This window comes from Hesperophylax consimilis, chromosome 13 (genome assembly GCF_061612785.1).
Source record: "Hesperophylax consimilis isolate HC1 chromosome 13, BYU_Hcon_1.0, whole genome shotgun sequence".
Taxonomy (NCBI): Eukaryota; Metazoa; Arthropoda; class Insecta; order Trichoptera; family Limnephilidae; genus Hesperophylax; species Hesperophylax consimilis.
In genome coordinates, this window is record NC_142848.1 from 3,823,304 (window position 1) to 3,836,906 (window position 13,603).

Sequence of the window (13,603 nt, forward strand, 5' to 3'; positions counted from 1 at the left end):
TGTGTTCAGTTATTTATTTATTGCCAACAAAATACATTGTACTATAACTAATTCATATTTTTATTACATACATACTAATACAATACAATATTTAACACTGTGCATCAGTACTTACACAAAGTTCATCAAAAAGATAAGTATTTGCATACTAATACAATACTATTTTTAGCACTGTAAACATCAGTACTTATTATAAAGTTCATCAAACAGACTGAACATGAGTTACACCCCCTGTGAGAAATTCTGACAAAATAGTTAATTAGAATTGAATTTTATAAGTTTATTTTGGAACCATTTTTTGTAGATTACAGAAGTGGTGTAAAGCAGTCTTTATTTATTTGTAAAACTAATACTGTTTGACTTGCTTAAGTTTGCAGTAATTATTGGTGACATCAAAAGTTTATTCATTCTACGTTCCTCCTGCAAAGTTAACCATGTCAAGATGTAGTCAAGCTGGAGGTAATATATTTTATAATTAGCAACACTTCACAACAAATATTTCAAGAATAGAATTATATATGTGATGCAAACAATGATGAAGAAAATTCTGTTTGCGATCAGAGCAAAGCGCAGCCATTCCTTGCTGGCGGCAATTTCTACTTCTTCTTTGGACAGATTCTCTGCATCCTCCGATACCATTGCACTTGTTGCCTGCAACATACATAATATAATGATTTGATAAAGTTGTCGAATTCCACCTCACGCAAAGGCTCTTTAAAAAAAAATAAACTTCTGATTTCAACTTAATTACTAATGCAAACAACTATTTAAGTAAATGTGCACAAAATAGGTTTTTTAGGTTGTTAGTTTGGGATATTTTAATAATTTATGCATATTTTCTAACCTTCAAACTTTAAGGTTAAACGCAACGCTCGTTGTATTCTACGTGTTCACAGATGGCGTTAGTTAATTAATTTTGTTTAAATACGCTTTTGCAAGGTATTGCTTTACAGTATTAAGACAAATTATTTGTTTGCGCCCTCATATACGCAATATGAATATGAATAAATAGTTTTGTCCATATAAAAACTCAATTCTATCGAGAAAGGCATACAAATACAATATTGGATTGAATCATCGGTAAAATATTGTATTTGTGTGCAAGTCTTTAAACGAACAAAACTATTGATTCATATTCATATTGCGTATATACGGGCGCAAACAAATAATTTGTCTTAATACTGTAAAGCAATACCTTGCAAAAGCGTATTTAAACAAAATTAATTAACTAACGCCATCTGTGAACACGTAGAATACAACGAGCGTTGCGTTTAACCTTAAGTTTGACTGGGAAAAAATGGAACTTTAATACATCTTTTACCACCTCCCCGACGTAAATAGTTGTTTTCTAATAGTAATTAAGTTCAAACCAAGTGCTATATATATTTTTTTGCATATTAAGAGTAACGGAAAAAAAGTGGATAAAGTTTTAAATCATTATAATGGAATTACACCACGTATGTCAGTATCAAAAATAGAAATATAAATTATTTTCGCAAAAATAGTGTAATATATTTTAAATACAAGTAGGATAACGAAAGATTTTTTAAATATTTGTTGAGGGATCAGTAGGATTTATGGGCCCTGTTAGAAGTTCTACCGAGCCGAACCCTCTGATATGAAAATATCTGGAGTCGGTGAATTATTTTCCCATTTCATCTCTGGTGAGTTGACGTGTTGTTCTTGTATTGTTTTGTAATTATTTTGCTTATATAATGCACTTGCATAATGTTGATCGACTAGATGATCATTTGTGGAAAAGTGTGTGGAAGGGTTTAGTTTTTCCTATGGGGAAGATTTAACCTGGACATAAAGTCGGAAATTAACAAAAAAAATAAAATGGGTTAATTTTTAATGAAAACATCTGACATTAAATAATTATGGCACAAACAACAAAATTTTAGAGGTCAAAGGAACAGAGTAAGGAGATGTAAAATTAATTTTATTTGAAAGACAGAATCGTTCTTTGCAGGTAATGCAGTTGATTTTTATTTAAAATTTATTAATTAACTTAGTAATCTAATACAAAAACTAAAATTATGAATTAAAAAATGGCTCCTTTATTTTATGTACAAGTAGTTCATATATTATCACGAAAGGTGTAATAAATTCATTCTTGTCTGCCATCTGTTGTTGAATACTCAAACTATAAAGTTATTTTAATGTAGCATAGATGTCAGTCAATAATCTATGGTATGTTATTTTCAAATTATTTGCTTATGTGTTGAATAATTCAACTAAGCATGTTTTCCTAAATTTACTACTATGAACATTTTTTTTATGATATGAAATACTATAAAATACTTACCGGATCAAATCCGTGAAACATAATTATTTTTCCTGCTCCCGTATTCATGTATCCAGTCACAACACTCATCCAGTGAGGCAAAACCGATTTCTTTTTTATTAGCGCTCTCAATCCAATTCCTTCTAGTAAAACGGCGCAAGATAAAAGCGTAGAATCTCGGAAATATATTCCTGAAAAAAACAATCTATAAAAAAAATGCAAAAAGAATTTGGAGGAGCTGGGATTTGAACCCAGGACTTTCAGCATGCGAAGCAGACACTCTACCACTGAGTTACACCCCCTATGGAGATATGTGTCAAAATAGTGTATTAAAATTGAACGTGGTAATTTTATACGTTTATTTGAGAACCATTTTTGTTATCTTTTATAATACGTTAGTAGGTAACGGTTTTTGTTGTATAGTTTTTGGCTTAAACAATACATTATATTTTTATTAAATTTAAAATAAATTAAATCAAATAAAGTAAATCAAATACAATGATAATCAATGTCCCCAAAAAGAACGTTTTCATTGATAAAATAATATATTATTTATAAAAATACTTGCGCGGCCTTTTTCATACAAAACTTAAGTTTGGATTTGAGGCCAAAATACCCAACAGATCTTAGCATTACTATGCTAATATAATGAAATATAAAATTTAAAAAAATACAAATTGTTAGAAAAATAATTTTGATGGGCTTAAATTTAATTTTCAAACCACCGATTTATGTTGGAATACAAATTTGTCGTTTATGAATTTTAAATATTGCCAAAGAAAACGTATTTTTTACGATGTTTTATTTTAAAATTTATATTTCATTGTATTTACATAGTTGATTGGGGAAAATATTTTGTTTTCATTTAAAACACAAATAAATAAAGCAGCACATATCAGTACTAGATATTTACTACACCACTTTGATCCAGTATTTTGGCCTCATATCCAAATTTAAGTTTTGTATGAAGAAGGCCGCGCAGCCGTTCCTCTTCACTTTGATGTCAATGTGATTTATAAACTTGGTAGAAAGTAGAAATACTTCGCGTTTGCGTTTGTATGCGGCTTTTAAAGTTTGCTAAATTCAAATTATTGTCAATTTTTGTTTTATTTAAAAATATATTTCTTTTATATAAAAACATAAATATGTTAAACTAAAAAAAAACCTAATTACAATAAAAATGTTTTATTTTTAACGTAACTATCCAAGACTGTGTAAATGTTGTATTAGGGTATGCAAACCGCAGTTGGATTGAGATATACATAATATTATGTAATACGTTGGCTGGCCAACCCGATTATTTTCGATTATTCGTGCAAACTAGATAGGATCTTGTCGCCAAACCGTCAACAGAGTACAAAGGTTGACGTTGGCGGGTTGGCGCCAACGTTGGCCCAATGCATTATCCCTAGGTGTAGGTACCGGGGGATTAAAGTGTTGATCATTGTTTATCTTTTATGTAGGTGTAGTTTGTTAAATTCAGGTGTTCAAAACAATCGATTTTAGAGTTTACCAATTTTAGTACAAGGGTTATTTTTAGTCTGTTTTCTAAAGTTGGAATTTTTAAATATTCATTTACGAAAAATAATTAATGTGTTCTAAAATGTTGTTAAATTTTCATTTAATTCTTTATATATTATGAATTTGAATTTTGTAGAAGGTCGACCTTATGGAATTATGTTATATTAGGCTTCTAACTAGGGATATGTTAATATGTTATAACCTGTTTTGTAATTTGTAATGATTCCAAGTTTTTAATTGTTCTTAATATATATGTATTTACCTGCATTTGGAACGACATCACCATTTCCTGGCACTAAGCTGGCAATTTCTTGAATATACATAATATGTATGTAAACATTCAGCAACATTAGCATCAAACGTTCCATGCAGTTCAAATCCAACCATATTGAAGACACAGTCAGCGCGATCATCACTGCAAAAAACTTATCAATTATGTAAACAAAAATTAACATACAAACGAGTTATAAACAAATATGTATTTACTATAAAACTGTTCATAAAAGAGCTGTTTTCAATAAATCATCAATCGACCTCTAAATATTTTTCTTCTGTGGTCATATTATACACAAGAAGAGAAAAAAATGTCAATTGACAATTGCCAATTTGTCCGGATGGCCGAGTTTGCACGCTGTTTATATAACATATCATAAAGAATAAAAGAGCACCGATAGCTGGAGTGAGGATGTAGGTGACGGCTGAGGCGGCGTTACGCTGGATGTTGACCCAGAAGCTAACGGTGGGGTAAGTGTTGTTGGGGCAACAATCGTACTTCCCGTCATGGCGATCTGCCCCTGACTTCACCAGCTGCCAGTACTTGTTGGGCTCCAGGCTTCTGACGTCCATCTGAAGGCACATAGCACCGTCACAATATAGACATACAGATGATAGAAATTCCGTTCATAACCTAAATAAAATGTGACTTGGGACTAACAAAAATTAATGAGTAGAAAACTTAAATGGCCGAAGTGTCGGCGGAACCCCAGTTCATGGAAAATCTGTTGTTCCTTGATTTGTGAGGGATTGTGGTTGTGGATGATTGTGATTCCATTAAAAATACATATTACTTATTACCAAGACTGAAAAATTACAATTTTGATTCAATCGCATTTATGTTGTATGCATTGGGAAAATTTCGGATTAAACAACTCTTGCGACCTTGGTCTTTCAAAAAGTGAAATAGTTGCATAACTTACAGGTCGAATTTTAGCGAGTTGGAAGCTGACTTCTTCACCCTTCTGCATCCAGGTGCCAAAGGTCAGGGTACAGTTCTGTACGTCGTAGGGCCATCTCTTATAGTTCGACGTGCAGAGTCCAACGAAGGTCATGTGGGGAATACAGGTCACGGTGCCGATTGAGGTCACGAGGCAAGGGGCGTTCACAGGCGCAGTCATCCCTCCTCCCCGTTGTCCACTTCAGAAAATATATATTTACATAAGCTCTACACAGGAGGCCCTGAGGAAAATAATTTACCTCGGGGCCTATGTCGTCTTTGAAGATGCTGTGTGGAGGGTTTTTTAAGGAAAGGAAAGAGAGGAAAATTTGGGAAGGAAAAAGGAGTGAGGGGTAGGTAGTAATCTGGGGTTCAGCGTGTCCAGGAGTGACTGACGTTTGAATAATTCATCCCTCCCACCACAGTGCAAGGCGATGTGTTGAGGAAGTCCTGCTGGAGAGGTCCAGCTACACAATAGGTGGACAGACAATTCTCACCCCATGGACTCAGGCAACCCTGCTAATAATACGTGGCGAACTACTTGGCAGAGGTATTGATTATCCAATGAATGGTTCCCGGAGCGGCGGTACCCATACCGCCTCCCAAATTATCTGGGATGATATGTACAAAATGTTAATAAGAGCGAATAATGTTGAATCGTTAAGTGGTCTGTAACAAATGTCAATATCAAACAAATTGGTCCTAGTTGTTTCGCAGAAATTCACATGCGACTAAGTCATCAAATATTTTTCTAGCGCAAAATTGTATTTTTTAGTTGAAAAGTTCCCTTTAAATGCCGATTCTCTCCGTTTCAGCTTCAGAACAGATTGTGATCAGCAGAAGATGCAACTATCATGTTGTTAAGCTAGTAAGGTTATTACTATTTGGTAGAATAACCATTTGAATAAAATGTTATATTTGAATTTCTGCAAAACCGAGCCTTAGTTTACCTAATAAGCTAATAATATTCATTTATGTTTTTTTAAAGTAGCTGACGTGTACCCGGCGTTGGTCGGAGTTATGAATGATTTGGAGTAAAGTTTTGAGGTTGTGAATCCCAGTGTATCTGAAAACTGTCCCTGAAAAGGTTCTATTTTTAAGGTCGAAACAATATTATTCTGAAGGAATAGAAAAGTTAACTTTTTATAAGTTTTTGTTTCACTTGATCGAGCCATGTCTTTCTCGGGCGTGCCCGACTATAGCGTAGCCACGAAGTAACTACAAGTTTAGTATTATCGTTCTACCTACACTGAAGACGGATTTTTCAATAGAATTTTAACAATAATTCATAAAATTTCAGTTTTTATTTAAGTTCTGTGAAAGACTTATTCAAGTTCTGTTACTATCCACGTACCGTGAAACAACTGGCCCATGGTGTAATAATTACAGAACTTGAAATTTAACTAAGCAATTAAAATTTTATTAATTTGTTCAAATTCTGTAAAACAACCCGTCTTAAGTAGATGATAAAAAGCAAAAGTTAATTGATAAAACAAAAACAATCCGTAATTACATAGAATCCGACCCCCGCGCACTGCTACTCGCATGATAATAGTGGAACACGTTTCGATGAGATTTTAGTACGCAATAGCGCCTATCCCTTGAAAATCCCTTGATTTTGATAATAATTTCAGAAATTTTTCTGTGCTTTCGAGAAAATCAATATTTTCAGTAAACTTTTATTTAAAAACAGGTCCTTGTGTGAAGTATGTTCGTTTTGACAACCCTACCCACAGTCAGGTTGGCCGAGCGGTCTAAGGCGCCAGATTTAAGCTCTGGTTCCCAATCGGGAGCGTGGGTTCGAACCCCACACCTGACAAACAGGAAACGTTCCGTTTTATTTTTCAAAGAGTGGTGCTAGTATATAAACTGAATATGGTACAATGCGACCGAAAGAGGAACTAACGAAATAACACCTTTTTAATGAATAATAAATACAAATGAATACAATATTTTTAGTTATTTAGATAATTTAGTGTGACCCCCAAAAGCAGCAGTCGTAAAATAAATTATAAGCCTTTCCTTTCAAACGAATCTCAAAGATATTCGATAAGACCGGGAAAAATGCAATGTGCATTTAACACAATTTTTCATTGTTTTTCGTAAAACATGCATTTTTACACGATTACTGCAACTTTTGCATTTTTCTAACTCTCCCTTCGCGTTTTGTAGTTCATAACGCCACAAATAAAAGATCTGTTTAAAAATACAGAGATAACAAAACATTAAGTATTTATAAAAATAAATCCTAGTAGAGTCTTTCGCTCTGATGATTTCGGACTGTAAAAAAAAAACAACCAATAAAAAAACAATATTTAAAAAAATTATAATGCATCTATTGAACCTTCCTACTTAGGAACTGGACACGACAACTTTACCCCCAAACTCGCCAAATGCCGATCGGGTAGAACCTACGTTTATTTCCTATAATGTCACCCGATTTCAGAGAAATGATGTATTTTAAAAAGTCTGGAGTAATCGGGTCGGTTGTCCTCTTGGAGGAATAATAACTATCTAGTCGTTCTAAACAAATTTAATTCTGTGATATAAAATAATATTGGTTATTATTTTTTTATATATTTCGAAATGTTTTGTTTTAACTTCGAAAATAACGTGAATATGCCTGATGTCGAAACAAAAATGATTATAAAACTAAAATATTATGCTTCTGTTATGTCAATAAGTACGTAGATGTTGAAATAAGTTTTTCCTTGTGGAAAATTCTTAGTTGTTGACTGTTTTTATAATAATTTGAAAAGCATATTTTAAAATATTGTCTTTTACTGTTCAGTTTACCGTAACGCTTTTTTTAAAGAAATTACATTCGCTAAAACTCAGAATTTCGTAATGACGTATACAATATTTTGCATGTGTCATGCATTTTTTTGTTTTAAACCCTGTCTTTCAATAAACTGGGCGTCTTGTATAGGACTAGCAGATTATTCAATAGTGATTAGATGCTAAACCTGTAGTAATCTCAAATTCCCCAACAATTAAATGTGGGTAAAAATATTTGATAAACCTGTTTGATTCTGTACAATTCACGGTTCGTCTAATTGACAATCCATTCTTAACAGACCTATTGCGATGCCTAATGAGCAGAGATGTGCAAAATGGGTACCCAAAACCATTTGAAATGCAAAATGGAAATGGGTCAAAACTTTTCCATTTGAAAATGCAAAATGCAAAATGGTTTTTAGAAATGCATTTCAAATGCAAAATGCAAAATACCTATTTTCAAAATGCATTGAAAATGCAAAATGGTTTCTCAGGTCAAACAGTTAAAATGATTAAAGAATTTTTAAACAATTTTGTAATTTAATAATGGACATCAATGTAGAACAAACATATTACATGATGGTAAATCCAAAAACACCACGACTACAGATTATGAAACCACAAAAAATTTTCACGGGACTAATGTTGCCAACGTAAAAACATCGAAACTGCTATCTAACATTTAATATTACAGCGTCATGGCCCCATGTTCAGTATTTGAATCAGTATTTTTTGTAATGGTATCACTCAATTGCCAGGGCTCCTACCAGGGAGCAACTTGACAAATGTAAATTATCTCTCGTAGCGAGGTTGAGGACCAACTGATATTTGGGGCTTATGAAAAAAAGATGAGTGGAGATAGTAGGAAGAATGTTGCAAAAAAGCATTTAAAATGGAAAATGCATTGAGAAAAGCATTTAAAATGCAAAATGCAAAATGGTTTTTAGTAAAGCATTTAAAATGCAAAATGGAAAATACCCATTTTGCATTTTCATTTGAAATGGATTTATTTGAAATAAAGCACATCTCTGCTAATGAGCAGACGCAATGAAGGGATGCTGAGTCTGTCCTACAGATATTTTAACATTCACGTGCGTGATATTCGACGAACACAAGTGGAACAGGAGTGGAGTGGATCTCTTCAAGACTTGCATTAATAAACCTTTCCCATAGCCCCTACCTTAACCAAAACCTCCTAGATCACAGAGGATTTGGTTTAACCCATAGACATATGAATATTAGTAGACCTGCCCTAAGTGATTAAAAGCGTATTATCCCCACTCCCCAAACCGGTTCCATTGGAGCCGGCTGGGCTCGCATATGGCCTCAAGTGAAATTTGAAAACGTGACGTCATCATTCTTGTGCGAACTATGGTCGAGGCATCATCGGTTCATTTTACAAAATAACACGGCAAAATGTTGACTTGTGATATGAAAACTTGTAAAAATAGATGTGAAAAAGAGAATAAACCCAATTGTCGTATTACATTCCATAAGTAAGCATTATTTTACTTTATTTTAAGCTTATTCACACCGTATTATATGGATCAGTTTTAGAAACATATACTATCACATCACAATGTAGCGATTCTCAAGTGTGCTCATCGTTGTTTACTGGGGTAAGTAAATTATGAAACATTTGTAAAAGTGTCTTAACTAAATACTCTGAAACTAACTACGACTCTGCAAACAGAAGAAATTTACTTTGCCGAATTTGGACTTCGCAAATTAGTTCATAACGTGGCGAGTAATTTGGGCTCCCATGTAAAAATGTCTATTCATTCAAAAGCAGATTTTACTTTTAAGAACTAAATGGTGATATTATAATGCGAGATGCCTATTTACTGTCAGATTGATTTATTGACGAATCACAGTCAGCCTTACTCCCTTCGTTCTTCAACAGTTGATTTTACCCCTCGCCATTATCTTCTCGTCTATTAATTCCTATGTCTGTGGTTTAACCCAACAGGGTGGCGACATAGTTCCTTAAACTGTACAGATAGGAGAGCTCTTATAAGGTGTCACATAAAAAAAGTTGTATTTAAATGCATATGTCTAACTATTTCCGTGCATTTTTTCTTTCTTTACTAATGAGTTACCTAATAAATATTTTTTTATCATTTAGCTATACAAGTATATGTTTTTTTTAACACTTACGCACTGTTATGAAGAGATACATCCGGGGTCCAAATTTTTGAGCTGTGAATAACCGTTTCTTTTATACCACCGTTACTGTCTGGGTTCCAAGTCAAAAATTCATCTTTCCAGTTCTGTAACACAAGATTACAAAAAAAATACTTACTTGTTACTAAACTTCAACAAATATATATTATTATAATGGTTTTCAATCATGCAATTCGTTATTAATTAAAATTAATACATAGTTTCAGGATAATTACCAACACAACCCAACTTCCAACATACAGCGTACCAATCGATGAAAACTGAAAACATAAATACAATACAGTTGAATAATGGGTTAAAACACCAACTAAACAGTGGCGTTAGTTTATTAAAATACAGTTATTGCAAGTTATGCCTTAAAATATTAAGAAAAAAATATTTGTTAGCGCCTATACGTACGATATATGAATACAAATAAATAGTTTTGTCAGTATAAAAACCCAATTATTTCAAGAAAGGCATGCAAATACAATATTAGATTGAATCATCGATACAATATTGTATTTGTATGTCGTTCTTGAAAGAATTGAGTTTTTATGCAAACAAAACTATTTATTCATATTCATATTGCGTATGTAAGGGCGTAAACAAATAATTTATCTTAATATTTTAAAGCACAACTCTCAAAATGTGCATTTTATTAAAATAATTAAATGAATGCCATCTACGAACGTGTAGATTATAACATATCTCGCGTTTAACCTTAAGCACATAATTGTTTAAAGGTTTTTTTCGAAATTTTTTTAGACAATTTTTATTTAGACAAAATACATGTACAAGAGGGAAACCGTTGAACCCACATTACATTCGGAGTCGAGTTTTTTTGAGAAAATTTGGAATTTTTTTTTTTTTTTTTTAAATTACCTGAAGCGTTGGCCAAGCTCTTTTTTTAAGTCTTCATTTAATTGCCAAAAAAATAAAAAGTTTAAAGAAATTCGAAAAAAGAGTTTTTTTTGGTTTTCTATGTGATGTAGATTGTAATTTGTAGATTTTTCTGGACACCGTGTATAAACGTGCAGCAAAAGTTCGATAGCCTAGTATGGTGTTGAAAATTGTAATATTTAAAATCTATAATATAAAAGAAAGAAAAAAAATGTCGACACTCCCGGTTATGGAGAGATAGTATCTAAATAGAAAAACAATTACACTACCTTAATAATTGGCATGATTTGTTTTACGTAAACAAATTTAAATTGAGGACTGCTTTTTTACCATGTAAGTATGTACGTAAAATTGATTTGGCTTGGAAAGGTTACTATGAATCTACCTGGGGGTACTCGTACCACTAATTGGGAACTACTGGTCTAGACCCAAGAGGTTAAATAATAATTCATCATCATTTCAGATTATCAAGACATTTACTGTAGCAGTTAATTTTTATTATTTTTTTATGTGACTCCTCACAAGAGCGCTCCTGCCTGTACATTGTAAAGGCATGGGAGCTATGTCGCCACACGGTTGGGCAGCGTTGTAAGGCGGGTTAAGATAGGGGCTGTAAGAGGGGATTTATTAATGCAGGTCCTGAAGAGGCCCGGATTATATGAAGGAGGAAAAACAGATGACTGTAACTCGTTCCACATACGAGCCGTCTTCCACAAGAAGTGGCCCGTTCTCATGAAGCCAACATCAACTGTGTACGTCGAGTTTCAAGTGCACCGGTGATAAATGCTGCTAGCTCCTAAGAGCAGGCTCCAATAAAATACCCATAGAACAGACTCGGCATGCCCACATTACGTCTGTGCATTAGAGATAGCAATCGGTCTGTTAACAATGAAAAGTAAGTTGTGTATACAATTTGTAAACAGCGTTTATTGTCCAGTAAACTAACCTCAAATGAATAAGCAAAGGTCTTCATAACCATTCGAATAGTCACATTCACCGTGGCTTGGGAGTCTCTCCGGGGCCGCATGTCTTTGATATAATCACATAACAGTTCTTTGTGTAGCTTTCTTTCTTGGGACTCATGTTTCACGCTACATTCCTGGCACGCTAAAATCACACGAAGAAACAATTAAAAAAAAGACATTTAAGCTTGTGACAGACCACGTTATAAGCGCGCTATATTCTCTTATCTTTATTTCTGCACATCGCTCGCCATACATTCCCATTGGGATTGTATGGCGAACGATATTCTAAAATAGGCCAAGCCATGATGCGTATAGCGTAATCTGTAGTCCCCATAAACCAATTCTTAACCATATCAACAACAATAACGACAAAAATCAGTGTACAGAGCACTGAAGTTATTAAATTTTCACAGCTTTTATTGTTATTATTTTTCGAGGTAAATATTTTACAAAAAAAATAGTGTCGCGACTCGGGCAAAGCCGGTAAGTAACATCTATTTGACTATGAAAGGAATTAGTAACCAATTTGGGATGCTGGTTTGGGAGGCATTTATTGGATAACCAAAACCTCTGCCGTGGGTAACCCCAAGTGGTTCGCTACGTTTGCTGATTTAGCAGGGGAGCCCGGGATCATCGGCAGAGCATCACTGCATCCTGAACATACAGGATGCGCCTGCCCACCATCTGCGTGGCGTGCCAGATCGGGAGAGGCTGGTTTGGGGAGTTGGTCTATAGACTCATCGCCTTGCGCCGCATGGCGAGGGATATATTTATACGTCACTCATGGACCTTCACACAGCATCCCCTAAGATGTCACAGGCCGTGAGGGAAATTATTTTCCTCAGGGCCTGTGTAGGTTTGATGTAAAAAAAGTTAAATCGATATTATAAATGTATTTACATTTTAAAATAGTCTAATTTAATTTAATTTTTGTTTTCGGCAATGAATTGACGCAAATCCTGGAAGCGGAAATTAACCCACTTCCTGACATCTGATCGAGTTGAAACTCGGCAGATGGATTCGTTGTCGATGACAATGCATTCTATCGTGGTGTCAATCACGTAGGCATATAAGCATTTCTTTGAAATCGCACGAAATTACAGCCGTTAATGTACGAAATAAATGTCAATCCACACGATTGGCATCTCTCAAGGTCGATAACGCTGTTGATTCCGGTCCCTGGGAAGGAAAGTTCTATCCTCAGCCAAACCAAAAATATAGATTTATTAAATGATTTTAAGATAGATACTTGAATCACATTTAAAGCAAAATGTTGTTACGGGTATATTTTTGAAGTAGTTTGAATATTATGAATAATGTCTAAAAACAATAAATTGTAAATATTTTCTTACCAGAATATCCAAAACAAATAATTAAGATGAAACATATAAAATAATTTGGCAACATGTTTACCAAAATAAAGCCGAAACAATACTGGCTCTCAATTAGTTATTGATTAGTCGCATTTACACCCCTGTAATATGATTCTGTGAAACGCCCACATTCCTAATTAACTGATAAATGTAATAGTAAAGTTTCTTAGGACTTCATAGGAGGTCAATACCACGGAGGACATTGGAGGGGACCCATCTAATTTTTTACGCTACATTTATTTCAAAACGATTCTAGACCCTCAAATGTCCCTGCATGCGTGATTGTTAGTAAGAAATAATGTGTGCATACTTACATTAATAGTAACACAAAAAAGGACACATCACAGAAGTGTTCGCCTGATGGTTTTACATCTAAAATTAAATAATAAAGAAAGAAAAC

At 33.7% G+C, this 13,603-nt stretch overlaps 1 protein-coding gene and 2 non-coding genes across 3 annotated transcripts; 1 reads left to right on the forward strand and 2 right to left on the reverse strand.

The window, feature by feature from the left end:
• Window positions 1-9: 9 nt before the first annotated feature.
• LOC149418320 (acetylcholine receptor subunit alpha-like) lies at window positions 10-13,258 on the reverse strand. Its single transcript, XM_089638451.1, has 9 exons — window positions 13,183-13,258; window positions 11,812-11,972; window positions 10,199-10,243; window positions 9,957-10,069; window positions 5,005-5,221; window positions 4,477-4,654; window positions 4,071-4,223; window positions 2,309-2,478; window positions 10-651 (listed from the first exon to the last, which is right to left on the reverse strand). The coding sequence occupies exons 1-9, from the start codon at window positions 13,235-13,237 to the stop codon at window positions 487-489; spliced, it is 1,257 nt and encodes a 418-aa protein (XP_089494577.1). The 5' UTR covers window positions 13,238-13,258; the 3' UTR covers window positions 10-486.
• Window positions 2,518-2,589, reverse strand: TRNAA-CGC (transfer RNA alanine (anticodon CGC)). The gene has a single exon. It is a non-coding gene; the product is annotated as a tRNA-Ala (tRNA).
• On the forward strand, window positions 6,757-6,840 carry TRNAL-UAA (transfer RNA leucine (anticodon UAA)). Its single transcript has one exon. It is a non-coding gene; the product is annotated as a tRNA-Leu (tRNA).
• Window positions 13,259-13,603: the final 345 nt, after the last annotated feature.